Source organism: Cherax quadricarinatus, chromosome 46, assembly GCF_038502225.1.
Source record: "Cherax quadricarinatus isolate ZL_2023a chromosome 46, ASM3850222v1, whole genome shotgun sequence".
NCBI lineage: Eukaryota > Metazoa > Arthropoda > Malacostraca > Decapoda > Parastacidae > Cherax > Cherax quadricarinatus.
The window spans coordinates 6,464,525-6,492,217 of NC_091337.1; the positions used below are offsets into that span (position 1 = coordinate 6,464,525).

The following is a 27,693-nucleotide window of genomic DNA, read 5'->3' on the forward strand; positions in this document are numbered from 1 at the left end:
TAGGTACACATAAATAGTTACATAAATTATCATACACAGCAGCATACGTATGTGTAGATAACGAGGATAATCCTAAAAAAAGTCAGTGACTTATTTGTACTGGGGTCCTTTTACTTCCATTGAGGTCCTAAAGTCCACCCAGGGTCCAGTCTCCTCTGGCGCTGCTTGAATAAGTTTATTTAGGTACAGGTACAGATACACATAAATACAGTTACATACATTATCATACATAGAAGCACATGAGCAGATTACCAGGGATAACCCAAACAAGCCAGACTGACTTATTTCCACTGGGGTCCTTGTGAGCGGTAGTTCAGAATAACAGGATTACAGAGGTCACAATGGGTCTTTATCAGACCCCACTGGGCATAACTACATCACAAAATGAGAAGTTAAGTTCACCGGCATCAAGCAATCCATGCCTTGAAGTTTGGCCATGGAAGTGCAACCTGAGAGTCGTCCAACAGATGGCAGGAGGTGTAGTGTCGCGTCCTGCTGGCTGCTGCTGCTGCTGCTGCTGCTGAGTTTGTTGGTAAACAGGCACTGGGACAGACATGACCACCTCTCTACTGGAAGATTCCTGACCCCATAACTTCCCTCCACCACTCTAGTTAGTCCTCATGACCTTCCTTACGTGAGCTGCAACTGGTGGTGGATGTGTGGTGTGCTGGGAGCTGTGTCTGGGATGGAGCCATGTGTTGGGTTCTCTGAGTGAATGGTTACAAAGTTTGTCACTGTTACTTTTAATGCTCACTATTGCCTCCTAATTAACAATAAGGAATGATATGCTGCAGAATAATAGAGGTTCAATTGAAGACTGATATTCGGAGGAAATCAGACATTTTATATTTAGCAAAAAAGTATACCACGGAATAAACGGTTATTTCTTGGTGAATTTATTTTCGGAGATGTTAGTAAAAACATTTTTTTTTTTTTTAGCACAAGCGAGATGTTCGAGTCAATTAACATTTATTATTAAGACTTGGCCAGTCACAGCCATGCAAACAAAGACGCAGCGAATGTAAAGGAGGACTGAATAAACCTATCATCAGCTTTGGCTGACAGATTCAGCATCAACCCTGAGACTTCTTGGTGATTCTAATAAATCCTGACCTCGGGTTTGTAGTGCTGAAGATCATCTGTATGTTCTCATGGTGCATCTATGTAGTGGACACACCTGACTGCCAACACATGTCATCACGTTACAACTGGAGAACAGCCACACCTGCCCTTGGTACCCCATGCAGGATGATACAGTTGAACACTTTCTACTTTATTGATCAAAGTTGTACTCTACCAGTTCCAAACTCCTCCATGGTTTAGTGCAGAAAAAGAAATTGACATCCTACTGTTTCAGTCCTCAGTTCTCTGGTTTTACCCCAGATTCGTATCTATGTTCTATGTGCTTCTTATTCCTTTCTCTGCATTGGCAGATTGAGCAATATCTAAGTACTGTACTAATCGAAAGCTTCAGTACCAGTCATCTAGGAGCAGGGCTTGTACAGCATAAGTCATCATAGCCTTACACATAACTTGCACATAGGAGAGAGAAGCTTGCCATGATGTTTTGGTCCGACTGGGCCAATGGTGGAGTAAGGTTATGATAGGTTATTTTAGATTGGGTTAGGTGGATTTCATTAGATTTAGTTACATTTCTTAACATTTACAAAACAAAATATCTCAAATGTAAAACCAACTTAAGATTGCACAATTTAAAATATGTTCACTGCTGTATATAATCAATTGCTAAAATCCACCAAGGAGCAGTCTTCAGTTATTTCCCTTTTTTTTCACAGGATTATAACAGTTAAACAGTTATTTTTGTGGTAGATGTAGAACTTTAGGGGTGCCTTAATGAACTAAACTTATATTTAAGCTTTGTATACATAATTTTATTTTGCAATGATCTTGAAGAGTTTCATGTTATGGGTACTTAAAAAGTGCCCAGTGATTTAATCCCATTGGAAATAAGTTACATCATTTTATATTTTTTACTAGGTTTAATCTACATAATGTACATATGTGCTCATAACATTTAGTATTATAATTGTCCAATAAGCACATGGAATGGGTTATGGGAAGATGAGCTAAAAATGTGTTATGATTTTTATAGTAGCAGGTGTAGGGGTAGTGTTTCCCATACCTCAGTCACATTTTAAACTCCATCCCAAAAGGAAGTGTCTCATTGGGTATTGCACAGCTTGTATGTTTATGGCATATAGAACTTTATAACTCATGTAGTGCCCATTCTAGAGTAAAGTGTGCATCTCCAGTTAGAGGCCTCTATATACCTGTATATAGAGGCCTCTAACAGCATCTTGCCTAGGTTCAAAATACAAGAACCTTTATCCCCGTGGTAGGTTAAAAGCTTCCCAACAATTTTTATTTAATTATTGTGCTGAGCCCATTTGATAACCTTGCTCATTTAAATAAGGAAATTTGTATTATGCCTTGTTTGTGTGTTAATTTATTTTAGGAGAATGTATAATAGTTGTAATATCTTTAACATTTAATTTTTTCCAGATTTTTATGTTATGGGTTTTGACCTGACAAGGTTCCAGGGGGAGGTGGATGAGGAGCTGCTTTGTCCTATATGCTCTGAAGTTCTGCAAGATCCACTCCAGGTAATTTTTGTAGTATTTAGATTTGCAGATTTGGCTTGAATTATTATGTTAACCATTAAACTGCTGAAGAGTCTAAAATAAATGCACCCTCAGGGCTGGCAATTTTGAAAAATAAAGTGATTGTCTTATAAAGAAATTCTCCTTGACTTTAGAAGTGTAACTAGATAACAAGAAACGCCATTACGCTGGACTTGGCTTGTCCAGTATGGTGACAAATTTCCTTTATGACGACTTTTTCTTGTCTTCAAGCCAATATACAGGCTTTTTCTTCACTGATAATCTTTGAACTACCCATATTTATCCACTTGGTACAAAATTTCATGGTGCTAAATACAGCTGCAAATTCTGAGCACTTGAGAGTATAGCAGTACAACAGAACACCTTTGCTCATTGCTACATGCTGGTCCACTGAGAGGCAGTAGATAGCTTAAACTCTTGTATTAACTCAGAGAGTTGATGAATATGAAATAGAAGACATTTAGATATGTATAGCGTCAAATATGTAATATGAATTCAGATCGGATTATTTTTGCAATCACTGCATATTTTGCTTAATGAGGAACAAGACATTATCTTGTTTTCCTGGATCTTTGGTGACTGTGACACCTTGTACTGACCCCAGAATAGGTAGAATACAAAACTGTTTTTGAGCAGTCTCTTGTTCAAAACTGGTACCAATGTTCTACCTAACCTCTCTGGTACCCCTGACTTCTGCTGTATCTTAACTTTGGAACTGGGTTTTCCTATAATGCAGCCATCTTGGCTGATGGCCATTTGCCAAAAGATGACAATTAGTTGATGATGCTCACATAGTACACACACACACACACACACATTGATCACACACTAAGAAACTTCTTCTATTAACAGGAATCTTGCAAAAACATCTGATAATTTTTTTTCACTATAATTAATAAATCCCAAAGCATGCTTGAGTGACTACAAATTTGCCAAGAACTCTTTGACCCAAGTTGGCCAAGATATATTCCAGCCTCTAGAAAAAAGTGGAATGCACATCATCCAGGTTAACGATGCTGACCAGACTGAAAAAGTAAGGAGTCTCCACATCATTGGGAGGACCACAGTAATCATACACTGACATGCCACCCTCATTTCCTACTAAGGGACTATTGTCTTCCTTACACAGTCATACTACAAGATTTCACACTGCTGTGAAAACCCAAATAAAATATAAGTCATAGTACCTCTCATAAACACACTAGATAACAGGGATATCTTGCTACTCCTACTTACACTTTGGTCACACTTCACAGACACGCACATGCATATATATATATATATATATACATACATCTAGCTTTCTCCTTTTTCTAAATAGCTCTTGTTCTTCCTTATTTCTTCTATTGTCCATGGGGAAGTGGAAAAGAATCTTTCCTCTGTAAGCCATGCGTGTCGTATGAGGCGACTAAAATGCCGGGAGCAATGGGCTAGTAACCCCTTCTCCTGTAGACATTTACTAAAAAAGAGAAGAAGAAAAACTTTATAAAACTGGGATGCTTGAATGTGCGTGGATGTAGTGCGGATGACAAGAAACAGATGATTGCTGATGTTATGAATGAAAAGAAGTTGGATGTCCTGGCCCTAAGCGAAACAAAGCTGAAGGGGGTAGGGGAGTTTCGGTGGGGGGAAATAAATGGGATTAAATCTGGAGTATCTGAGAGAGTTAGAGCAAAGGAAGGGGTAGCAGTAATGTTGAAGGATCAGTTATGGAAGGAGAAAAGAGAATATGAATGTGTAAATTCAAGAATTATGTGGATTAACCCCTTCAGGGTCCAAGGCCAAAATCTGAAGTGGTGCCCCAGTGTCCAAGAAATTTAAAAAAAATTTTTTATATTTTTTCTTATGAAATGGTAGAGAATCTTTTTGTGAAGGTAATAAAACAAAAAGTACGAAATTTGATGGAAAATTGACGAAATTATGCTCTCATGAATTTTGATGTGTCAGCGATATTTACGAATCGGCGATTTTGCCGACTTTGACTCCCATTTTAGGCCAATTACATTATTCCAGTCGACCAAATTCTTAGCTATTTCACTAGTATTACTTCTATTTTATAGATTGAGCACAAGAAATCGCCAAGTCAACTGTTTCAACTACAAAATAAAGCAACTGGAAATTGGTAATTTGGCCAATTTAACACAAAGTTCAAAATGTTCCAATTTCAAAATAGGGTCCAGAATAAACAATGTAGATATTCCTGGCACTAAACTAACATTTCCTCTGTTCATTAGTTATGTTTTGAAGCTTTACAAATAAATTCCATTTTGATTTTTTATTCACTTAATGAATTTTTATTCACACCAAAAAATAGAAGATTTACTGTTATGCAATATTGTAATAATTGTATAAATATCATCACCACATTTGTGAATGTATATTAGAACCACCAGCTGGCGTGTATTAGACGTGTGAGGTCGTTTGTTTACTCTTTAACATCAGAAAAATTTAACATTTCCGCCACTTTGAGCTCAGTTTCAAGCCATTTCCAGTGCTAAAACCAATCAAAATTATCTCTATTTCTGTAAAATGTCTTCCATTCTATCAAAGGAGACCAAGAAATCACAAATACAACTATAAAAAACATAGGAAAAAACACTGCAAAGTAGCTGTTTTAGTCGAAAATCAGTCTCAGTTTTTTTCTCTCATTATACACAGTGTGCTGCAGGATTTGTTTTATGTGGTGCACACATACCACATAGATGTATTCTCTCATACCTAGGTCCAAATTTACCACTCACAGTTTATCAGAGTGAGCTGAGCTCATGACATAGATCTACAGTTTGGACCCTGAATATAAAGCCATAGATCTATGGGATGGACCCTGAAAGGGTTAAAGTAAAGGTTGGATGCAAAACGTGGGTCATAATAAGCATGTATGCACTTGGAGAAGAGAGGAATGTAGAGGAGAGAGAGATTTTGGGAGATGTTAAGTGAATGTATAGGAGCCTTTGAACCAAGTGAGAGAGCCATTGTGGTAGGGGATCTGAATGCTAAAGTAGGAGAAACTTTTAGAGAGAGGGTGTGGTAGGTAAGTTTGGGGTGCCAGGTGTAAATGATAATGGGAGCCCTTTGATTGAACTTTGTATAGAAAGGGGTTTAGTTATAGGTAATACATATTTTAAGAAAAAGAGGATAAATAAGTATACAAGATATGATGTAGGGCGAAATGACAGTAGTTTGTTGGATTATGTATTGGTAGATAAAAGACTGTTGAGTAGACTTCAGGATGTACATGTTTATAGAGGGGCCACAGATATATCAGATCACTTTCTAGTTGTAGCTACACTGAGAGTAAAAGGTAGATGGGATACAAGGAGAATAGAAGTATCAGGGAAGAGAGAGGTGAAGGTTTATAAACTAAAAGAGGAGGCAGTTAGGGTAAGATATAAACAGCTACTGGAGGATAGATGGGCTAATGAGAGCATAGGAAACGGGGTCAAAGAGGTATGGGGTAGGTTTAAAAATGTAGTGTTAGAGTGTTCAGCAGAAGTTTGTCGTTACAGGAAAGTGGGTGCGGGAGGGAAGAGGAGCGATTGGCGGAATGATGTAAAGAGAGTAGTAAGGGAGAAAAAGTTAGCATATGAGAAGTTTTTACAAAGTAGAAGTGATGCAAGGAGGGAAGAGTATATGGAGAAAAAGAGAGAGGTTAAGAGAGTGGTGAAGCAATGTAAAAAGAGAGCAAATGAGAGAGTGGGTGAGATGTTATCAACAAATTTTGTTGAAAATGAGAAAAAGTTTTGGAGTGAGATTAACAAGTTAAGGAAGCCTAGAGAACAAATGGATTTGTCAGTTAAAAATAGGAGAGGAGAGTTATTAAATGGAGAGTTAGAGGTATTGGGAAGATGGAGGGAATATTTTGAGGAATTGTTAAATGTTGATGAAGATAGGGAAGCTGTGATTTCGTGTATAGGGCAAGGAGGAATAACATCTTGTAGGAGTGAGGAAGAGCCAGTTGTGAGTGTGGGGGAAGTTCGTGAGGCAGTAGGTAAAATGAAAGGGGGTAAGGCAGCCGGGATTGATGGGATAAAGATAGAAATGTTAAGAGCAGGTGGGGATATAGTTTTGGAGTGGTTGGTGCAATTATTTAATAAATGTATGGAAGAGGGTAAGGTACCTAGGGATTGGCAGAGAGCATGCATAGTTCCTTTGTATAAAGGCAAAGGGGACAAAAGAGAGTGCAAAAATTATAGGGGGATAAGTCTGTTGAGTATACCTGGTAAAGTGTATGGTAGAGTTATTATTGAAAGAATTAAGAGTAAGACGGAGAATAGGATAGCAGATGAACAAGGAGGCTTTAGGAAAGGTAGGGGGTGTGTGGACCAGGTGTTTACAGTGAAACATATAAGTGAACAGTATTTAGATAAGGCTAAAGAGGTCTTTGTGGCATTTATGGATTTGGAAAAGGCGTATGACAGGGTGGATAGGGGGGCAATGTGGCAGATGTTGCAGGTGTATGGTGTAGGAGGTAGGTTACTGAAAGCAGTGAAGAGTTTTTATGAGGATAGTGAGACTCAAGTTAGAGTATGTAGGATAGAGGGAAATTATTTCCCAGTAAAAGTAGGCCTTAGACAAGGATGTGTGATGTCACCGTGGTTGTTTAATATATTTATAGATGGGGTGGTAAGAGAAGTAAATGCGAGGGTCTTGGCAAGAGGTGTGGAGTTAAAAGATAAAGAATCACACATAAAGTGGGAGTTTTCACAGTTGCTCTTTGCTGATGACACTGTGCTCTTGGGAGATTCTGAAGAGAAGTTGCACAGATAGGTGGATGAATTTGGTAGGGTGTGCAAAAGAAGAAAATTAAAAGTGAATACAGGAAAGAGTAAGGTTATGAGGATAACAAAAAGATTAGGTGATGAAAGATTGGATATCAGATTGGAGGGAGAGAGTATGGAGGAGGTGAATGTATTCAGATATTTGGGAGTGGACGTGTCAGCGGATGGGTCTATGAAAGATGAGGTGAATCATAGAATTGATGAGGGGAAAAGGGTGAGTGGTGCACTTAGGAGTCTGTGGAGGCAAAGAACTTTGTCCTTGGAGGCAAAGAGGGGAATGTATGAGAGTATAGTTTTACCAACGCTCTTGTATGGGTGTGAAGCATGGGTGATGAATGTTGCAACGAGGAGAAGGCTGGAGGCAGTGGAGATGTCATGTCAGAGGGCAATGTGTGGTGTGAATATAATGCAGAGAATTCGTAGTTTGGAAGTTAGGAGGAGGTGTGGGATTACCAAAACTGTTGTCCAGAGGGCTGAGGAAGGGTTGTTGAGGTGGTTCGGACATGTAGAGAGAATGGAGCGAAACAGAGTGACTTCAAGAGTGTATCAGTCTGTAGTGGAAGGAAAGCGGGGTAGGGGTCGGCCTAGGAAAGGTTGGAGGGAGGGGGTAAAGGAGGTTTTGTGTGCGAGGGGCTTGGACTTCCAGCAGGCATGCGTGAGCTTGTTTGATAGGAGTGAATGGAGACAAATGGTTTTTAATACTTGACGTGCTGTTGGAGTGTGAGCAAAGTAACATTTATGAAGGGGTTCAGGGAAACCGGCAGGCCGGACTTGAGTCCTGGAGATGGGAAGTACAGTGCCTGCACTCTGAAGGAGGGGTGTTAATGTTGCAGTTTAAAAACTGTAGTGTAAAGCACCCTTCTGGCAAGACAGTGATGGAGTGAATGATGGTGAAAGTTTTTCTTTTTCAGGCCACCCTGCCTTGGTCTTCCTTTGCAGATGACACCCGAATCTGCATGACAGTGTCTTCCATTGCAGACACTGCAAGGCTCCAGGCGGACATCAACCAAATCTTTCAGTGGTCGGTTCCTGACCAGCCGGGCTGTGGCTCGTACGTTGGTTTGCGTGCAGCCAGCAGTAACAGCCTGGTTGATCAGTCTCTGATCCACCAGGAGGCCTGGTCACAGACCGGGCCGCGGGGGCGTTGACCCCCGGAACTCTCTCCAGGTAAACTCCAGTGTGATAATAAAAAAAAAATAACCTCTCATCACCAGAGTTGAAACTTATGTCTGCCCAGTGATAGTACCCAATCAAGGTAACTAATCTGATACTTGATTGCCATGAACTTCCCTCACTCTCAGTGAGAAAACTCAAACCAACACCACAACAGTGCCACAAATGCTAGCAGTATAGCCAGCCCTCAGAATATTGATGATCACCAGAAGAATATCCACTCTGCAGAAACACATCATAATGACCAACTATATATATAGTATATAAAAAAGGAGGAAATTGTTAAGGTTACTGCTAACTGACCTCTCAAAAGAGGCTCCTTGAAAGCATTGGTCAGTTAGGACTATTTTTCCCTTACATTGTTTGACCTGCATAATTTAACTTCCTCTTGATGACACTAAAGCTTTATTTCAGGCTCCTTCATGTGAACATGCTTTCTGCAGTGGTTGCATCAATGAATGGTTGTCCAGGCAGCAGACTTGTCCGGTTGATCGCCAACCTATTACCTCTTCTCAGCTTAAGTCCGTACCGAGGATACTTCGTAGTTTACTTTCAAAGTGAGTTTAATTTTACTGTAACCACTGTTGAGGAATGTGTGAAATGCATTATTCTTGTATTGAAATTATGAAAAAGTTACATTCTTAAGCTTTATAAGACAGGAGTAACATTTTGAGATGTTTTAAAAGTGAAATAAAAATTTTTTTATTTTAATTAAGAATTAACTGGTTGGGTTAATGAAAAAATAGTTAAATTTTTTCATTATGGAAGTATCATTGTGAAGCATAAAAAACATCCTAAAAGGCTCATTTCATAATCTTGCCTGAAGATGCTTAATAATATTCCTTGTTTGGGATAATGGTTCTTTGGGAAGGGAGTTATTTTTTAATTTGAAATACAGCAATTCTGAGTACCGTGCATTGCATCTGATCCAGTACAATTACGACTTGGACCCTTTTGATTAAAAAAAAATTGTAGTAGAAAAAATAAAAACAATATGGAGTTGAGCTCTAGTTCCTAAGCTTATTGTGTTGAGTTCCTGCTTCTGGCACTACATGAGTGATATCTTAATAAATCACTTAAATCAGTAGATCAAGTGATATGTTATTTGAAACATATCTAGTCAGCAGTAATTTAATGAATATTAAGTTGCAGTTGTGGTACAATGTGTTCTTTGATCGACTTGACTGTGTTGCTGGATCAGTATATGTTGTTTAAATGTTAACTATCAGAGTTGGTTACTTTAAAATGATAGAATAGATGACATTTCTACTTTGCAGGATGTTTCTTTCATAGTAAGAAACTGTGATTTATCTTAATAGGAAGCTAATAAAAGTCATACTTCTACTGCTAAATTGTTCTCATTTACCTCAGGCTATATATATCCTGTGACAACAAATCTCATGGTTGTATATCAGTTGTAAAACTTGATGCCTTGAGTTCTCACTTAGAAGAATGTGAATTCAACCCCAAGCGTCCGGTTCCATGTGAACAAGGGTGTGGCCTAGTTGTTCCAAAGGATGAGTTAAAGGTATGACCATCTTGTTCTCAAACCTATTTTAATATACCATTTAAATAAGACTAAATTATGAGAATGTTATTTGGTATGCAATTGCCTGTGAAAATTCACAAGGGGTTACATTTTGGAGGTCATGTGAGACTAAAAACTGTGAATAATACAAAATTGCCTTTATAACAAATTTAGTTGAAGAATTGTTTTAAGAATTAGGTTCATTTTGCATTATAGAAACCATTTTTATAATATATCACACTAATCTGGCTAATTTGGATAATCATAAGGAATATTGGCAAGAATAAAAGAGAAATTTTGGGTATGGGAAAGCTGTTGAGCCAGAAAAAACATTGAATAATCAAATCTATTTGTTGGTTGCCCTAAAGAGTAACTAGTGAATAGATAATTAATATCCAAATAATACTGAAGCCTTTGGATTTGTAAGAATGACTGCATTATACTGGATTTATCCTATACATATATAAAATTCTAAATTATAAAGTTAAGCAAGTTTGTATATAGTACTTGTTAAAGTATTCTGGGTGGAAGGTACCCAACATACATTAATGTCCACCTAGTAGGCATTTCTGTGAGACAAAAAGTTATGCTGGCCTTGTAACTTATAGGGGGACATTCTGGGATTGCTGAGGCTACTGGCTGCATCCTAAGTGCCTTCTATGCTTGTGTAATGGCCAAATTTGTGTCTGCAGTTTCCCTGTTCATGGCTGCGTATAGAGCCAAGCTCGTTGGACATTTTTGGCAATTTACAATTTAACATGAGTAGGAATAAGTCACTGACTCAAGAGACAGATGTGTAGCTCATTGGTTTACTTAAAACAGGTCATCAAATGAAAGAAATACTAGAAGTTTTTTGATGTGTGAGCACTGAGTGAGAGCTTGGTTGCATCAGTTTCTTGAGGATGGTGTTGATGTTATTCTCACACCAAAAGCATTCTCAGAAACATCCTTACTAATGTTAACCATATTTACTTACCTAGAATCACTTGAATCTTTCACACCACAGTGTGATGTGAAGATTTGTATGGAAGATGGTGCTCCTTGCCACACTGTGAAATCTGTTATTTATTGGCTTCATGACTGTGAGATACCCTTCTTTGATGACTAACCATGAAATTTCCCAGTCTTGAACCCCATTGAGACTCTTTATGCTATTATAAAGTAAGATCTACTAAGGGAAGGATATTGGCCAACTCCCATGGCTGCAGGATGCCATCTGTGAGTCAGGGGAGAATTTACCCATGAAACCCTGGAGAATGTATATTAATGACTTCCTAGACAGTTGAAGGATGTTGTAAAACATAAAGGATGACCTGTTTTGTGGTCATGGTATGAGAGGGAGGGCTGGCATACTTTAATGACAAACACTGTACCACTTAATGAGCTGTAAGGTAATATATTATCATGTTAGAATGTGCCATTTTTATTAACAGTGGACCAATCCATAATACAGAATAACAGTATTTTCTAAGTAAAAGTGGTATGAACTGTAGAGTAACTCCATATACTCTGTATATGCCATATACAGTTTCATTCAAGGTTCTAAACACTTCAATAGATTTTTCTATCATATTGTTCGGAAGTAATATGTGATCTTCCGATTTTGACCATATATTCAGTAGGGCTTTGATGTAGGATGTACCAGCTTAAAAAAATTAAACAATTAAGACATTAGCACATGGAACCAGTTAGTGACATATAAATACTAATCTCCAGTTACACTCGTTGCACATACAGCCTCTCCTCACGTAACAACGTATGTACTAGTTTACTGAGGACTCAGACTTACGACGGGCCCTCTGACCAGTATACATACCTAAATAATGTATATTAGAGCTGATTTCCTCAGTTCTGTTTATTACAATATACAGTACACTGCTGTATAAACATTTAAATTTTTTTTTTTTTTTCCAACAAGTCGGCCGTCTCCCACCGAGGCAGGGTGACCCAAAAAAGAAAGAAAATCCCCAAAAAGAAAATACGTATACTAAAAATGTTATAAATGGTGCAAAGGTGACATTAAAACAATATCAAAGATGGTTGACACACACCCACTACCATTATAGTATGCTCCTTGCTTAGCAATGAATTCATTTACAGATGTGGTCTTAGGAACGGAACTCCATCGTTAAGTGAGGAGAGGCTCTATTAAAATAAGGTTTTAAGACATTGGCACTCTGGAATTGATTAATTGCATATAAATGCCAATCTGCAGTTATGATCATTGCAAATATTGATTTAAGTAGTACTGTAGTGAATGCATCATCTCTCGAGTCTCATAATATGCACATTTCAGGATCATAATTGCCTTCGAGAGTTACGAAGTTTGATACAAAATCAGTCGGGTAAAATTGCAGAGTTACAGCAAGAGCTCGCTGAAAACAAATACCAACTCAATGAACAAAAACGGGAAATTCAACTTCTAAAGGTATTGCTGTCAAGTTTTAGCCTTTTTTTTTTTTAAGTAGTACTTGATCATTTACATTCTGGCAGTCTATCTGTCTACATTCTTTGTTTCTTCTCAGAAATTCCAATTCCTGAAAGAGTTGCTTTTGAAATGCAGTATGCTGTTCACTTTAGTACTAATCATGTAATATTCTTCAAAAGTTTACTATTCTTAAAATGTGGTGTAGTCCTGACAGAATGTGAGAATTAAGTACTGTATAAAGTTTCAGTGTGTGTTTACAGAAGAGGACACCCCAGATAAAGCAGATTCAAAATCCTTGACGGTTCACTGAAATATCCAAAATGTGTCATTTTTCAGTTTTTTGTCAGTTTGTAATGAAATCTCAAAAAATTTCCAGAGTAGATAGCATGGTCTCCTAAGACCCATGGTTTTATCTTTTCTATTTTTTTTTAACACACTGTCCCACTCTCACTAAGGTAGGATGACCCGAAAAAGAAGAAACACTTTCATCATCGCTCACTCCATCCCTGTCTTGCCAGAGGCTCTCTTATAGCACAGATCAGATGCCCCTCCAAACTGCAAGTATCCCCACCCATCCTTCAGAGTGCAGGCATTGTACTTCCTGCCTCCAGGACTGGCTAACTGGTTTCCCTGAATCCCTTCATAAATATTGCCTTGCTTACACTCCATGGGAGTATGAAGAAAAATCCTTCCTCCATAAGCCTTGCTTGTCATAAAATGCAACTAAAATGCCGGGAGCAAGTGGCTAGTAACCCCTTCTCCTGTATTAATTACTAAATATAAAAGAATTTTTTTCTGTGTCTTGATTTAAATCAGTTTCAACCAGTCTTGTTTCAATTGCCCAAAATGCTCATCATAACAAGGGACTTTTTATAAAAAAAAAGTCTTCACCATTGTCTTCATTTTGTTTAGACTTACTCTGTTTCTCATCTGTTTTAACAAGTGTTTAGTGGTTTTGTTAATCAAATTCTATGCACAAATTCCAAAAGTAAATGCATCACACATTGACCGAAGCATGAATAAAATAAGGCAGTATTACTATAGGCATAAAAAACAAAGGTAATAGGGAGAAAATTAGGAGAAATCTCTCATCATCTTCTAATCAATCCCCCTCTCTCAACCCTTCTAGTCAGTTTGGCTGCACTCTGATGTTTCATCTTTTCCTATGTCCAGCACAAACCAGTAAGATGCTACTCAAGGTGGCTACATGGTCAGTGTACTACAGCATCCACAGTGAGTTCTTTCTAGATTAGGTGCTTTCAATGCCAGACATTATTAGCATTGGCCCATTAGCAACCCTGTGGGTATCTACACCTGCAGCTTATCATGGCAACTGAACTTAGTATATTGCTCATTACACAGGGAGAATAAATTGTGAAAAATGGATTACACCTTAAGATTCATGAAAGAAAGTCAGCTCAGGTAGGAGACCAAGGTGAAGTTATTGAACCAGCAGTAACATCACACTTTTCTTCCAGTGGCCAAGAGCTACCATTCACTGTTACCCAGTTTCACAGCTTGCACAGGGAATGTGTGCCCACACCTGCAATGAAAATACTAGAAGTCTGCATGACTTAATTGAGGCTCCTGGATCTCTGGTATGTTAGAAGTACATCAGACTGAACTGCTGATTCCTGGGGGTGAAAATAAAGTACATTAATACATTACACTGTTCATATACATACAGCCTGTCACTGAGAATTTAGCAGCATTGGGACTAGGAGCTTGTCAAAATAAGAAAGTTTTCCAAGTAAAATCATAAAATTTATGGGACATAGAAAGAAAATTAACCACCCAGGAAGGTACTACTGCCCTGCCAAGTGAGTGTGAAATGGAAACCTGTAGTTGTTTTACATGATGGTAGGATTGCTGGCATCTTTTTCTCTATGGAACAATGCTCTTCTCCAGACTGAGGGACTGACCACCTCAAAACTTTAAGGGTGATGGACTGATTACATCGTCTTCAAGTATCTTCTGCTTCTATCAACTTTTCTGTACTTGACTGAAGAAGCCTACTGTGTAGGCGAAACGTTTCATAATAAAGATACCTAACTGTTGCATATGTGTCTTACCTAACAATCTTTTTTCTCTTCCATAAACATGCAAGGTTGCAGGTATGTCTTGCTACTCCTACTTACACTTAGGTCACATTACACGTGTATGTACAAGCATACATATACACACCCCTCTGGGTTTTCTTCTATTTTTTTCTTGCTTATTTACTCTTATCTCCATGGGGAAGTGGAGCAAAATTCTTCCTCCGTAAGCCATGCGTGTTGCAAAAGGCCACAAAAATGCTGGGAGCAAGGGGCTAGTAACCCCTTCTGTATACATTGCTAAATTTAAAAACAGAAACTTTCATTTTTCTTTTTAGGTCACCCTGCCTCGGTGGGATATGGCCGGTTTGTTGAAAAAAAAAATTCAATTTAATGTCAGGGCCAAGTTTGTGACTGATCTCAAGATCTGTAGTGTTTCTTGACTACTTATACATAAGAACATAAGAACATAAGAACGAAGGAACACTGCAGAAGGCCTACTGGCCCATGCGAGGCAGGTCCAAGTCCCTACCGGCTTAAGCCAATGCACCCAACCTAGTCAGGTCAGGTCACATTGACTTAAGGGAGGAACACGGCAACCGACCTGTTAGCACAAGCTATCAGGTCCAACTCACACCCACCCACATCTACTCATGTATTTATCCAACCTATTTTTAAAGCTACACAACGTTCTGGCCTCTATAACGGTACTTGGGAGTTTGTTCCACTCATCCACAACTCTATTACCAAACCAGTACTTTCCTATATCCCTCCTGAATCTGAATTTTTCCAACTTAAAACCATTGCTGCGAGTCCTGTCTAGGCTAGATATTTTCAGCACACTATTTACATCCCCTTTATTTATTCCTGTCTTCCACTTATAAACCTCAATCATATCCCCCCTAATTCTACGTCTTTCTAGAGAGTGCAGTTTCAGGGCCCTTAGTCTATCCTCATAGGGAAGGTTTCTGATACATGGGATCATCTTTGTCATCCTCCTTTGTACATTTTCCAGAGAATTTATATCCATTCTGTAATACGGTGACCAAAACTGTGCAGCATAATCTAAATGAGGCCTAACCAAGGATGTATAGAGTTGAAGAACAACCTGAGGACTCCTATTATTTATGCTTCTTGATATGAAGCCAAGGATTCTATTAGCTTTATTGCGAACACTTATGCACTGTTGTCTTGGTTTCAGATTACTGCTAACCAGAACTCCTAAATCTTTTTCGCAATCCGTAATATTAAGATCTACATTATTTAGTTTATATGTGGCATGGTTATTGTCCTGTCCAACATTTAGAACTTTGCATTTGTCTATATTAAACTGCATCTGCCACTTCTCCGACCACTGCATCAGTCTATTCAAATCTTCCTGGAGTGCTCGAATGTCCTCGTCAGAATGAATTCGACGGCCTATTTTGGTGTCATCGGCAAACTTGCCGATGTCGCTCTTTATGCCCTCATCTATGTCGTTTATGTAGATTGTGAACAGCAGGGGGCCCAACACTGACCCCTGTGGAACACCGCTCGTGACGCTTCCCCACTCTGATTTCTCCCCATTTATGCAAACTCTCTGCTGCCTATTTGTCAACCATGCCTCTATCCAGGAAAAAATTTCTCCTCCTATTCCATGTGCTTTAATTTTCCTCAATAGTCTCTGATGTGGGACCCTGTCAAAAGCCTTACTGAAGTCCATATACACAATATCATATTCATTACCATGATCTACCTCCTCAAATACCTTAGTGAAAAAAGTTAATAAATTCGTAAGGCAGGAACGCCCCTTTGTAAAACCATGCTGAGATTCGTTGATTAATTTATGCTTTTCAAGGTGGCTACGAACTGCCTCGGCAATTATTGATTCCATAAATTTTCCCACTATGGAGGTTAGGCTTATTGGTCTATAGTTCGAAGCTAAGGACCTGTCACCTGTTTTGAAAATAGGTATCACATTTGCCATTTTCCACTTATCTGGCACCATGCCAGTTTGTAGTGATATGTTGAAAAGAATTTGCCAAAGGTGTGCTAAGCTCCTCTTTACATTCCTTTAGAACCCTTGCATACAGTTCATCAGGGCCTGGGGATTTGTTAGGTTTTAATTTATCTATTTGCCTAAGGACCATGTCACTTGTGACCCTAATAGTGCACAGTTTATTATCGTCCTGTTCTACATAATTTATCATTACTGGAATATCGCTGGTATCCTCCTGTGTAAAAACTGAGAGGAAGTATGTGTTAAAAATTCTACACATTTCCTTATCACTGTCAGTGAGCTGACCCGAGGAACTTTTGAGTGGGCCTATCTTGTCCCTGATCTTACTTCTGTATACCTGAAAGAATCCTTTTGGGTTAGTCTTCGATTCTCTTGCAACTTTAACCTCATAATCTCTATTTGCTTTTCTAATTCCCTTTTTTATTTCTCTCTTTAACTGAATATATCGATTTCTTAATTGCCCCTCTCCTCTTTTGATTTGCCTATATATGCCTCTCTTTTGACCAATCAGATATTTTAATCTATTGTTCATCCATTTAGGATCATTTTTGTTTGATCTGATTTCCCTATTTGGAACATAATTTGACTGAGCAGCTAGAACTATGCCCTGGAAAGCATCATATCGGCAACCATCACCACCTACCTGACCCCTAGTCAGGTCATTCCAGTTCAGCCCACCTAAGTAATTTTTCAGTCCTATGAAATCAGCCAAGCGAAAGTCAGGGACGGAGACTTGATTGCCATTATTAGGGGAATTCCATGATATGTTAAAACTGAGTGATTTGTGATCACTCTCCCCAAGCTCATCATTAACCTCAAGATTATTAATTAGTGTTTCCCTACTGGCAAGAACCAAGTCAAGGAGGTTATTTCCCCTAGTTGGCTCTGTCACAAACTGTTTTAAAAAACAATCCTGGATCGTATCAAGAAAGTCACCCGACTCTAAATTTCCTGTCAAATTGCTCCAGTCAATCTGTCTATAGTTGAAATCTCCCATTAGCACAACATTTTCGTATGTAGATGCCTTACGAATTTCGTCCCATAGAAGTTTACTGCACTCCCTATCAAGATTTGGGGCCCTGTAAATCACACCCAAAATTAGTTTTTCTCGGCCCTCGAGAAGCTGTAACCAAACAGATTCAGTGGCTGACGCTTCTAATTTAATATCTTGTCTAACACAACAATTTAAATTACTGCATTTTGTGGTGAAAACATACAGCATTGTATTTTGCTGAAAATAATTAGACACCTCAAATCATCCCATTGTTTAATAAAATTGACACTGCATTTTCCTTCACATTGTAAGATAAAAAAAAAAAATATATATTAATGTAGTATGTAGATGGATGGGTGGAGTAGAAGTTATTTTTTTTGCTTATTTGAAATTATGTTAGATGTGCAACACAGTCAGTCTAGAATGATTGGGCATGAAGTGCAGTGAGAGGAAAGCTGGGGTGAAATGAAAATAATAGGGTACTTATTAATACCTGTAGTTGTCTTTTGTCAAATACTGTGCAGTACACACAGCTGTACATTATATATATCATGTATAGTAGTAGCAGGCATGGGAAGTGGATAATTACTGCACACTGTATATGTAACAGTGTTTGCTGATAAGATCATTGATTACTATATCATTGTGTTGCTTGTGTGTTTTGTTTTGGTGGCTTACCAATCAACTGTTAGAGATTTTTTTTTTTTTTTTTTTAGATCCCTGTTGCTTAAATTACATAACTCACTTATAAAAACCAACATGTTAACTCTTGAAACATTGTAGTTTAGACCATGACTGGGAAGAATGTCGTACAAACACACACACCTTGCCAATTTTTTTTTTCCTGTCCACTCACCCTTGGGAACACCCATAATTTTTGGGGAAACTATTGGTAAATATTATAAGAGATTTCCTGATAGTTCTCCATGGGAAAGTGGAGAAGAATCCTACCTCCGTATGCCATGTGTGTCAAAAGAAGTGACTAAAATCCTGGATGCAAGGAGCTAGCGACCCCTTCTGTAGGTTGGTAGACAGCAACCACCCAGGGAAGTACTACCGTCCTGCCAGATGACTGTGAAACAAAAACCTGTAACTGTTTTGCATGATGGTAGGATTGCTGGTTTCTTTTTCTGTCTCATAAACACGCTAAGATAACAGGGATATCTTGCTACTCCTACTTACACTTTGGTCACACTTCACAGACACGCACATGCATATATATATATATACATACATCTAGGTTTTTCTCTTTTTTCTAAATAGCTCTTGTTCTTTTTTATTTCTTCTATTGTCCATGGGGAAGTGGAAAAGAATCTTTCCTCCGTAAGCCATGCGTGTCGTATGAGGCGACTAAAATGCCGGGAGCAATGGGCTAGTAACCCCTTCTCCTGTATACAATTACTAAAAAAGAGAAGAAGAAAAACTTTATAAAACTGGGTTGCTTAAATGTGCGTGGATGTAGTGCGGATGACAAGAAACAGATGATTGCTGATGTTATGAATGAAAAGAAGTTGGATGTCCTGGCCCTAAGCGAAACAAAGCTGAAGGGGGTAGGAGAGTTTCAGTGGGGGGAAATAAATGGGATTAAATCTGGAGTATCTGAGAGAGTTAGAGCAAAGGAAGGGGTAGCAGTAATGTTAAATGATCAGTTATGGAAGGAGAAAAGAGAATATGAATGTGTAAATTCAAGAATTATGTGGATTAAAGTAAAGGTTGGATGCGAGAAGTGGGTCATAATAAGCGTGTATGCACCTGGAGAAGAGAGGAATGCAGAGGAGAGAGAGAGATTTTGGGAGATGTTAAGTGAATGTATAGGAGCCTTTGAACCAAGTGAGAGAGTAATTGTGGTAGGGGACTTGAATGCTAAAGTAGGAGAAACTTTTAGAGAGGGTGTGGTAGGTAAGTTTGGGGTGCCAGGTGTAAATGATAATGGGAGCCCTTTGATTGAACTTTGTATAGAAAGGGGTTTAGTTATAGGTAATACATATTTTAAGAAAAAGAGGATAAATAAGTATACACGATATGATGTAGGGCGAAATGACAGTAGTTTGTTGGATTATGTATTGGTAGATAAAAGACTGTTGAGTAGACTTCAGGATGTACATGTTTATAGAGGGGCCACAGATATATCAGATCACTTTCTAGTTGTAGCTATACTGAGAGTAAAAGGTAGATGGGATACAAGGAGAATAGAAGCATCAGGGAAGAGAGAGGTGAAGGTTTATAAACTAAAAGAGGAGGCAGTTAGGGTAAGATATAAACAGCTATTGGAGGATAGATGGGCTAATGAGAGCATAGGCAATGGGGTCGAAGAGGTATGGGGTAGGTTTAAAAATGTAGTGTTAGAGTGTTCAGCAGAAGTTTGTGGTTACAGGAAAGTGGGTGCAGGAGGGAAGAGGAGCGATTGGTGGAATGATGATGTAAAGAGAGTAGTAAGGGAGAAAAAGTTAGCATATGAGAAGTTTTTACAAAGTAGAAGTGATGCAAGGAGGGAAGAGTATATGGAGAAAAAGAGAGAAGTTAAGAGAGTGGTGAAGCAATGTAAAAAGAGAGCAAATGAGAGAGTGGGTGAGATGTTATCAACAAATTTTGTTGAAAATAAGAAAAAGTTTTGGAGTGAGATTAACAAGTTAAGAAAGCCTAGAGAACAAATGGATTTGTCAGTTAAAAATAGGAGAGGAGAGTTATTAAATGGAGAGTTAGAGGTATTGGGAAGATGGAAGGAATATTTTGAGGAATTGTTAAATGTTGATGAAGATAGGGAAGCTGTGATTTCGTGTATAGGGCAAGGAGGAATAACATCTTGTAGGAGTGAGGAAGAGCCAGTTGTGAGTGTGGGGGAAGTTCGTGAGGCAGTAGGTAAAATGAAAGGGGGTAAGGCAGCCGGGATTGATGGGATAAAGATAGAAATGTTAAAAGCAGGTGGGGATATAGTTTTGGAGTGGTTGGTGCAATTATTTAATAAATGTATGGAAGAGGGTAAGGTACCTAGGGATTGGCAGAGAGCATGCATAGTTCCTTTGTATAAAGGCAAAGGGGATAAAAGAGAGTGCAAAAATTATAGGGGGATAAGTCTGTTGAGTGTACCTGGTAAAGTGTATGGTAGAGTTATAATTGAAAGAATTAAGAGTAAGACGGAGAATAGGATAGCAGATGAACAAGGAGGCTTTAGGAAAGGTAGGGGGTGTGTGGACCAGGTGTTTACAGTGAAACATATAAGTGAACAGTATTTAGATAAGGCTAAAGAGGTCTTTGTGGCATTTATGGATTTGGAAAAGGCGTATGACAGGGTGGATAGGGGGGCAATGTGGCAGATGTTGCAAGTGTATGGTGTAGGAGGTAGGTTACTGAAAGCAGTGAAGAGTTTTTACGAGGATAGTGAGGCTCAAGTTAGAGTATGTAGGAAAGAGGGAAATTTTTTTCCCAGTAAAAGTAGGCCTTAGACAAGGATGTGTGATGTCACCGTGGTTGTTTAATATATTTATAGATGGGGTTGTAAGAGAAGTAAATGCGAGGGTTTTGGCAAGAGGCGTGGAGTTAAAAGATAAAGAATCACACACAAAGTGGGAGTTGTCACAGCTGCTCTTTGCTGATGACACTGTGCTCTTGGGAGATTCTGAAGAGAAGTTGCAGAGATTGGTGGATGAATTTGGTAGGGTGTGCAAAAGAAGAAAATTAAAGGTGAATACAGGAAAGAGTAAGGTTATGAGGATAACAAAAAGATTAGGTGATGAAAGATTGAATATCAGATTGGAGGGAGAGAGTATGGAGGAGGTGAACGTATTCAGATATTTGGGAGTGGACGTGTCAGCGGATGGGTCTATGAAAGATGAGGTGAATCATAGAATTGATGAGGGAAAAAGAGTGAGTGGTGCACTTAGGAGTCTGTGGAAACAAAGAACTTTGTCCTTGGAGGCAAAGAGGGGAATGTATGAGAGTATAGTTTTACCAACGCTCTTATATGGGTGTGAAGCGTGGGTGATGAATGTTGCAGCGAGGAGAAGGCTGGAGGCAGTGGAGATGTCATGTCTGAGGGCAATGTGTGGTGTGAATATAATGCAGAGAATTCGTAGTTTGGAAGTTAGGAGGAGGTGCGGGATTACCAAAACTGTTGTCCAGAGGGCTGAGGAAGGGTTGTTGAGGTGGTTCGGACATGTAGAGAGAATGGAGCGAAACAGAATGACTTCAAGAGTGTATCAGTCTGTAGTGGAAGGAAGGCGGGGTAGGGGTCGGCCTAGGAAAGGTTGGAGGGAGGGGGTAAAGGAGGTTTTGTGTGCGAGGGGCTTGGACTTCCAGCAGGCATGCGTGAGCGTGTTTGATAGGAGTGAATGGAGACAAATGGTTTTTAATACTTGACGTGCTGTTGGAGTGTGAGCAAAGTAACATTTATGAAGGGATTCAGGGAAACCGGCAGGCCGGACTTGAGTCCTGGAGATGGGAAGTACAGTGCCTGCACTCTGAAGGAGGGGTGTTAATGTTGCAGTTTAAAAACTGTAGTGTAAAGCACCCTTCTGGCAAGACAGTGATGGAGTGAATGATGGTGAAAGTTTTTCTTTTTCGGGCCACCCTGCCTTGGTGGGAATCGGCCGGTGTGATAATAATAAAATAAAAAAAGAAGGAACTGTTTCATCTTTTTTGGGTCACCCTGCCTTGGTGAGAGATGGTCGTTGTGTTAAAAAAAAAATGAGTCAAACATATTTTGATTGACTGCTTTACTAATTCAAAAGCAGACAGCTTCATTAATGACAACTCTTTCAATGTTGTAACGACCTCAGTGTAGCCACTCCAGTCTAGCCTCTCTTTTCTTTGAAACTCTGATATGCTTACTCTGCCCTCCTTTCTGATGATACTTGCTTTTAGTGCGGACTCTCCCATTCTTAACTGACACTGATTTACCATATCAACCATGACCCTCTTCCTCTTCACTAGATTTTTGCTGATGCCCTTCCCCATAACACTTTCATATTTCCCCTCCTACATTTCTCACTTATGCCATGTAGCAGTAAATGGACCTTGTTGGTTAGTGCTTTCCATGAATATAACAGCATGGAGGTAGCAGGTACAGTGCATGCACTCTGAAAGTGGAGTGGAGATATTACAGTTTGGAGGATCACTTGAATTGAATGAGTGATAGTGAGTGTGTTTTGTTTTTGGGTTACCCTACCTTAGTGGGTGACAGCCAGTGTGTATAAAAGTATTTTTCTCCAAAGTTGCACCTTTAATTCAGGCTCTCCTGTAACCTCTTTCCTTTGAAAATGACTTGTCATCAACTATGACTCTCCACAGTTATACCCAACCTTCACATTTCTACTCTAATAACATTAGCACAGCATTTGCCATGCAATAGTGAATAACCCACATATATTTAGTACTTATCAGTGACACTAACAATTATTTTCCAAAATCCTACTTATAATTAAGGAAAAACACAATAGAAGAAGTTATTGTATAACTATATTTTTCTGCAAGGCCTGTATTGTTGGTTTATTTACATGCTTGTTTATTATTATTACGTATAACCAAAACAAGCACTAAACCCACTAGGGTCATACAGCGCTGACATGCTTGTTTTTTATTATTATCACAATGGCCGATTCCCACCAAGGCAGGGTGGCCCGAAAAAGAAAAACTTTCACCATCATTCACTCCATCACTGTCTTGCCAGAAGGGTGCTTTACACTACAGTTTTTAAACTGCAACATTAACACCCCTCCTTCAGAGTGCAGGCACTGTACTTCCCATCTCCAGGACTCAAGTCCGGCCTGCCGGTTTCCCTGAACCCCTTCATAAATGTTACTTTGCTCATGCTTGTATAATCACAATTAAAATAAATATTTAGTTTATATGAGGCGACTAAAATGCTGGGAGCAAGGGGCTAGTAACCCCTTCTGTATATATTACTAAATGTAAGAGGAGAAACTTTCATTTTTCCTTTTGGGCCACCCCGCCTCGGTGGGATACGGCCGGTGTGTTAAAAAAAAATATATATGTATATATATACATGTATATATTTTTACTGCTTGATCTGTCATAAGTACTACAGGTTGAGTGTACCTTTTCCGAAATACTTGGGGCTAGAAGTGTCTTGGATTTCAGAATTTTTCAGATTTTGGAATAGGAGATAGCTTGAGGATGGGATGAAAATCAAAACACAGAATCCATTATATTTCATATGCAGCTTATACATATAAACTGAAGGTAGTTTTATACAGTATTTTTAATAAAAACAACATTTTTAATAAAGGTAGCACAGCAGCAGCAGAATACCTGCATCAGCTGTTAAAAAACAACAAACAGCAGCAGGCTTTCACTCTCCACCTACGATGCTATGTTTTGTATGTTTTTGATTAAAGGCTCTGTACACCTCCTTAATGCTGACTGGAATTTTGCATTTATGGCATCATGTAAGTGCTTGAAAAAAGTTTTGGATTCCAGAGGTTTTCAAATTTCAGAATTTTGTATAAGGGATACTACACCTATACTACCTAGGATTAATGTGCCCAAGTATTGTGTGTGCTTCTTTTATACAAAAGGGTAATGTGAGAGAGAGAGAGAGAGAGAGAGAGAGAGAGAGAGAGAGAGAAGTAGAAAAATAAGTCTGTTAAGTACAGTATATCAGGTGGAGTATATGGCAGATTTGCTATTAATAAAAACTGACTGGAAAGACAGACAGTATGACTGTTGAAGAATGAAGCAGGGAAATCACAGAATGTAGTAAAACAAAAGAAAAATGGCAGGAGTGTATGAGTTTATGAACAAAAAGATTGTCATTGAGTGGAAACAATCTAAATGAACCAAGATAGTGATACGGATGGTTTTATACAAGTATGAAGCATAGGTTGACTATTGCAGCAAGGAGGAATTTGGGTATAGGAAATGTCATACCTAAGATCTGTGTATGGTGTAAATTTTATGCCAGGAATAAATTGGAGAAGATAGGGGTGTTAGTATAAAATATATACCTGTGAGAGAGCAAGTATTGAGGTGGTTTTAGTCATGTAGAAATATTGGAGCAAATTAATTTTGTAAAAAATATGGGTAAATGAAAGGTGCAGAAGCATCTAAAGAAGAATCAGAGGGAGGGTGTGAGAGTTGAGAAGTAGGAATTTACACATTCAATAATATGTGAGGATATAAGACTAGGAAGTAGAAAGAAGTAATGTATGGAATTTAAAATACTGTTGGAATATGATGTAGGTAATAATGTTAATCAAGGAATTTTGGGGATAATTGCAAGTGCAGTATTCTGTTTTTCAGTAATTGTTTGCTGTCTTTAAATATTATCCTCAGTGATTTGCTATCAGAAATAAAGAGTGCCTCCATACGTGTGGAGCATCTAAGTGTCATTGGCACTGCCACCAGTACTGTTGTGCACTGGATATTCAGTTTGTTCAGCAGTTTAAATTATTTTATGCTCAATTTGTCGTTAAACAACATTTCCCAATAACAGCTTATTAAGCACCAATGTAATATTTATTTATTTATTTTTTCTTTTTTTTTTTCTTTTTTTTTTTAGGATTTTATGCGAGCTATGAGAATCAGTAACCCACAGATGAGAGCAATAGCTGATCAAATGGAGCAAGATGAGGTTGTGAGGTGGGCCAGTTCTCTAGCTCGTGCACGGGTCACTCGCTGGGGTGGTATGATTTCCACTCCTGATGCTATGTTACAGGTAAAGTGCTGTATAAATTGGAATACTTTAAAGTTTAGGCTGTTATATTATACACGTACTCTAGTGGTAATGACTTAAATTACCTTGAATTTAACAAAACCTTTAATATACTTTTTATATGTACGGTAGACCCCTGCTTAATGATCATTCACATAATGTAAATTTGTATGATGACCAAAAAAAACGTAGGACCCTCCCCCACTTAATGACCTCCTCAACTGTATGATGACCAGGCAAAGTTCGTGAATACGTATATTGTTTATCACCTCGCAGATCTATAGAGATGGGACTAAATCACCTGTTTTCTGCATCATCCATCAACACAGTGTTTTCATATCTTCTGCATTATTAGCTAAAATGTGAGAAAAGTTGGGATAATGCTTATATGTATACAGGAGGGCCCCGTGCATTCAGCACCTTTTCGGTATTCCACATTTTCGTTGGCTTTCAGTTGATTCATTGTTCATTACGTTCGATGCTTTTACCACTTCTGCCATTTTTTGCACAACAGTTGTGTAAAGACAGGGCGACCACTGCCATATTTTAAGGTAAGTATTGTATGTACTTTTTTTTTTTTTTTTTTTTTATGCCTAGCTGTATTGAGTGCTTAATATATGATAGTGTAAACACGTTATCAGGCATTTTAAATACATTCAGTAATGAAATAAGACTTTTTCCACCTGCTGGCAATTTTCGCTTATTGCTCAGGGTCGGAAACCTAAGACCCATACAGATGGTGTCCTCTTGTAATTTTTTATCAACTTGGGAGAGACAGGTGGAGAATACAAAGAGAAACTGGTGGAGAATACAAAGAGAAACTGGAAAAGAGAACTGTTGGAGGATACAAACTGTATCCTCCACCAGTTCTCTTTTCCTTCACCAGAGACAGGTTCATTGTTTAGTAGATGTATAGTGCTATATCATTCCTCCCATCCCCCATTTTATGGGGACATAACACACGAAAAATGGCAAATTATTAAAATATTGAGAGAAGTGCTATACAGTGGAACCACTACTTACGAGTTTAATCCGTTCCAAGACCTTGCTTGCATCTGGATTTGCTCATTTACAGTCAATTTTCTTCATTTAAATCAATTGAAATGGAATTAATTTGTCCCAGTGGAATTCCGGGCACAAGAAAATACTTCAATAATTTCCCTAATATCAACTCTACAGCTTATTTATCTATCACACTTCATGTAATATGACATAATAAACAATATTAATAACATAGAAACATATACACTAAAATGAATAAAATAAATGTCATTACATATGTGACTAGTGGTGGTGACAGCGGCCGTTGTTGTTGTTGGGGTTTATAGGGCCACCACACCAGCCATTCCTGCTCTTGACTACATGTGTAGAGAATGTAGGATAACCCAGAAAAGTCAGAGTGACTTACAAGTGTTACACTCTTAATGCTACACTTAATTGCTATACTCTTAATGCTACACTTAATTGCTACACTTAATTGCTACACTTAATTGCTACACTCTTAATTGCTACATTCTTAATGCTACACTTAATTGCTGCACTCTTAATGCTACACTTTGCCACTGCTGCTTCATGTCTGCCACTGCTGCTTCATGTTGTCTGCCACTGCTGCCTTGTGTTGTCTGCTACTGCTGCTTCATGTTGTCTGCCACTGCTACCTTATGATGTCTGCCACTGCTGCTTCATGATGTCTACCACTGCTGCTTTATGATATCTGCCACTGCTGCTTCATGATGTCTGCCACTGCTGCTTCATGATGTCTGCCACTGTTGCTTCATGTTGTCTGCCACTGCTACTTCATGTTGTCTGTCACTGCTGCTTCATGTTGTCTGCCACTGCTGCTTCATGTTGTCTGTCACTGCTGCTTCATGTTGTCTGCCACTGCTGCTTCATGTTGTCTGTCACTGCTACTTTGTTGTCTGCCAGTGCTGCTTCATTTTGTCTACCACTGCTACCTCATGTTGCCTGCCACTGCTGCTTCATGTCTGCCACAGCTACCTCATGATGTCTGCCACTGCTGCTTCATGATGTCTGCCACTGCTGCTTCATGTTGTCTGCCACTGCTGCTTCATGTTGTCTGCCACTGCTGCTTCATATTGTCTGTCACTGCTACCTTATGAAGTCCGCCTCTGCTGCTTCATGATGTCTGCCACTGCTGCTTCATGATGTCTGCCACTGGTGCTTCATGATGTCTGCCACTGCTGCTTCATGATGTCTGCCACTGCTGCTTCATGTTGTCTGCCACTGCTGCTTCATGTTGTCTGTCACTGCTGCTTCATGTTGTCTGTCACTGTTTGTGAAGGCTTACTCAACCCTGTAAGATCTTAAGTAGGTCTTACCAAGGCTCGCTCCTCCTTAGGAAAATTAATGCATAGAAAAAAATAATAACATACAAATATAAACACTTTATTGTTATAATTGAAAATATAAAACATTTAAATATGAA

General features: G+C 38.7%; 1 protein-coding gene across 4 annotated transcripts in view; it reads left to right on the plus strand.

Moving 5' to 3' along the window:
- Positions 1–451: 451 nt before the first annotated feature.
- The window catches only part of elgi (E3 ubiquitin-protein ligase NRDP1 elgi), a 43,081-nt gene continuing 15,839 nt past the window's right edge, over positions 452–27,693 (plus strand). For 3 of the 4 annotated variants that reach the window (XM_053787990.2, XM_053787992.2, XM_053787993.2), the window contains exons 1-6: positions 452–610; positions 2,524–2,624; positions 9,008–9,150; positions 9,965–10,121; positions 12,418–12,549; positions 25,095–25,250. In XM_053787990.2, the coding sequence (XP_053643965.1) occupies positions 2,535–2,624; positions 9,008–9,150; positions 9,965–10,121; positions 12,418–12,549; positions 25,095–25,250 (678 nt within the window). In that variant the 5' untranslated portion in view covers positions 452–610; positions 2,524–2,534. Of the gene's footprint in view, positions 611–699; positions 719–2,523; positions 2,625–9,007; positions 9,151–9,964; positions 10,122–12,417; positions 12,550–25,094; positions 25,251–27,693 lie in introns of those variants that run through there. The other variant, XM_053787991.2, reaches the window with a different exon arrangement.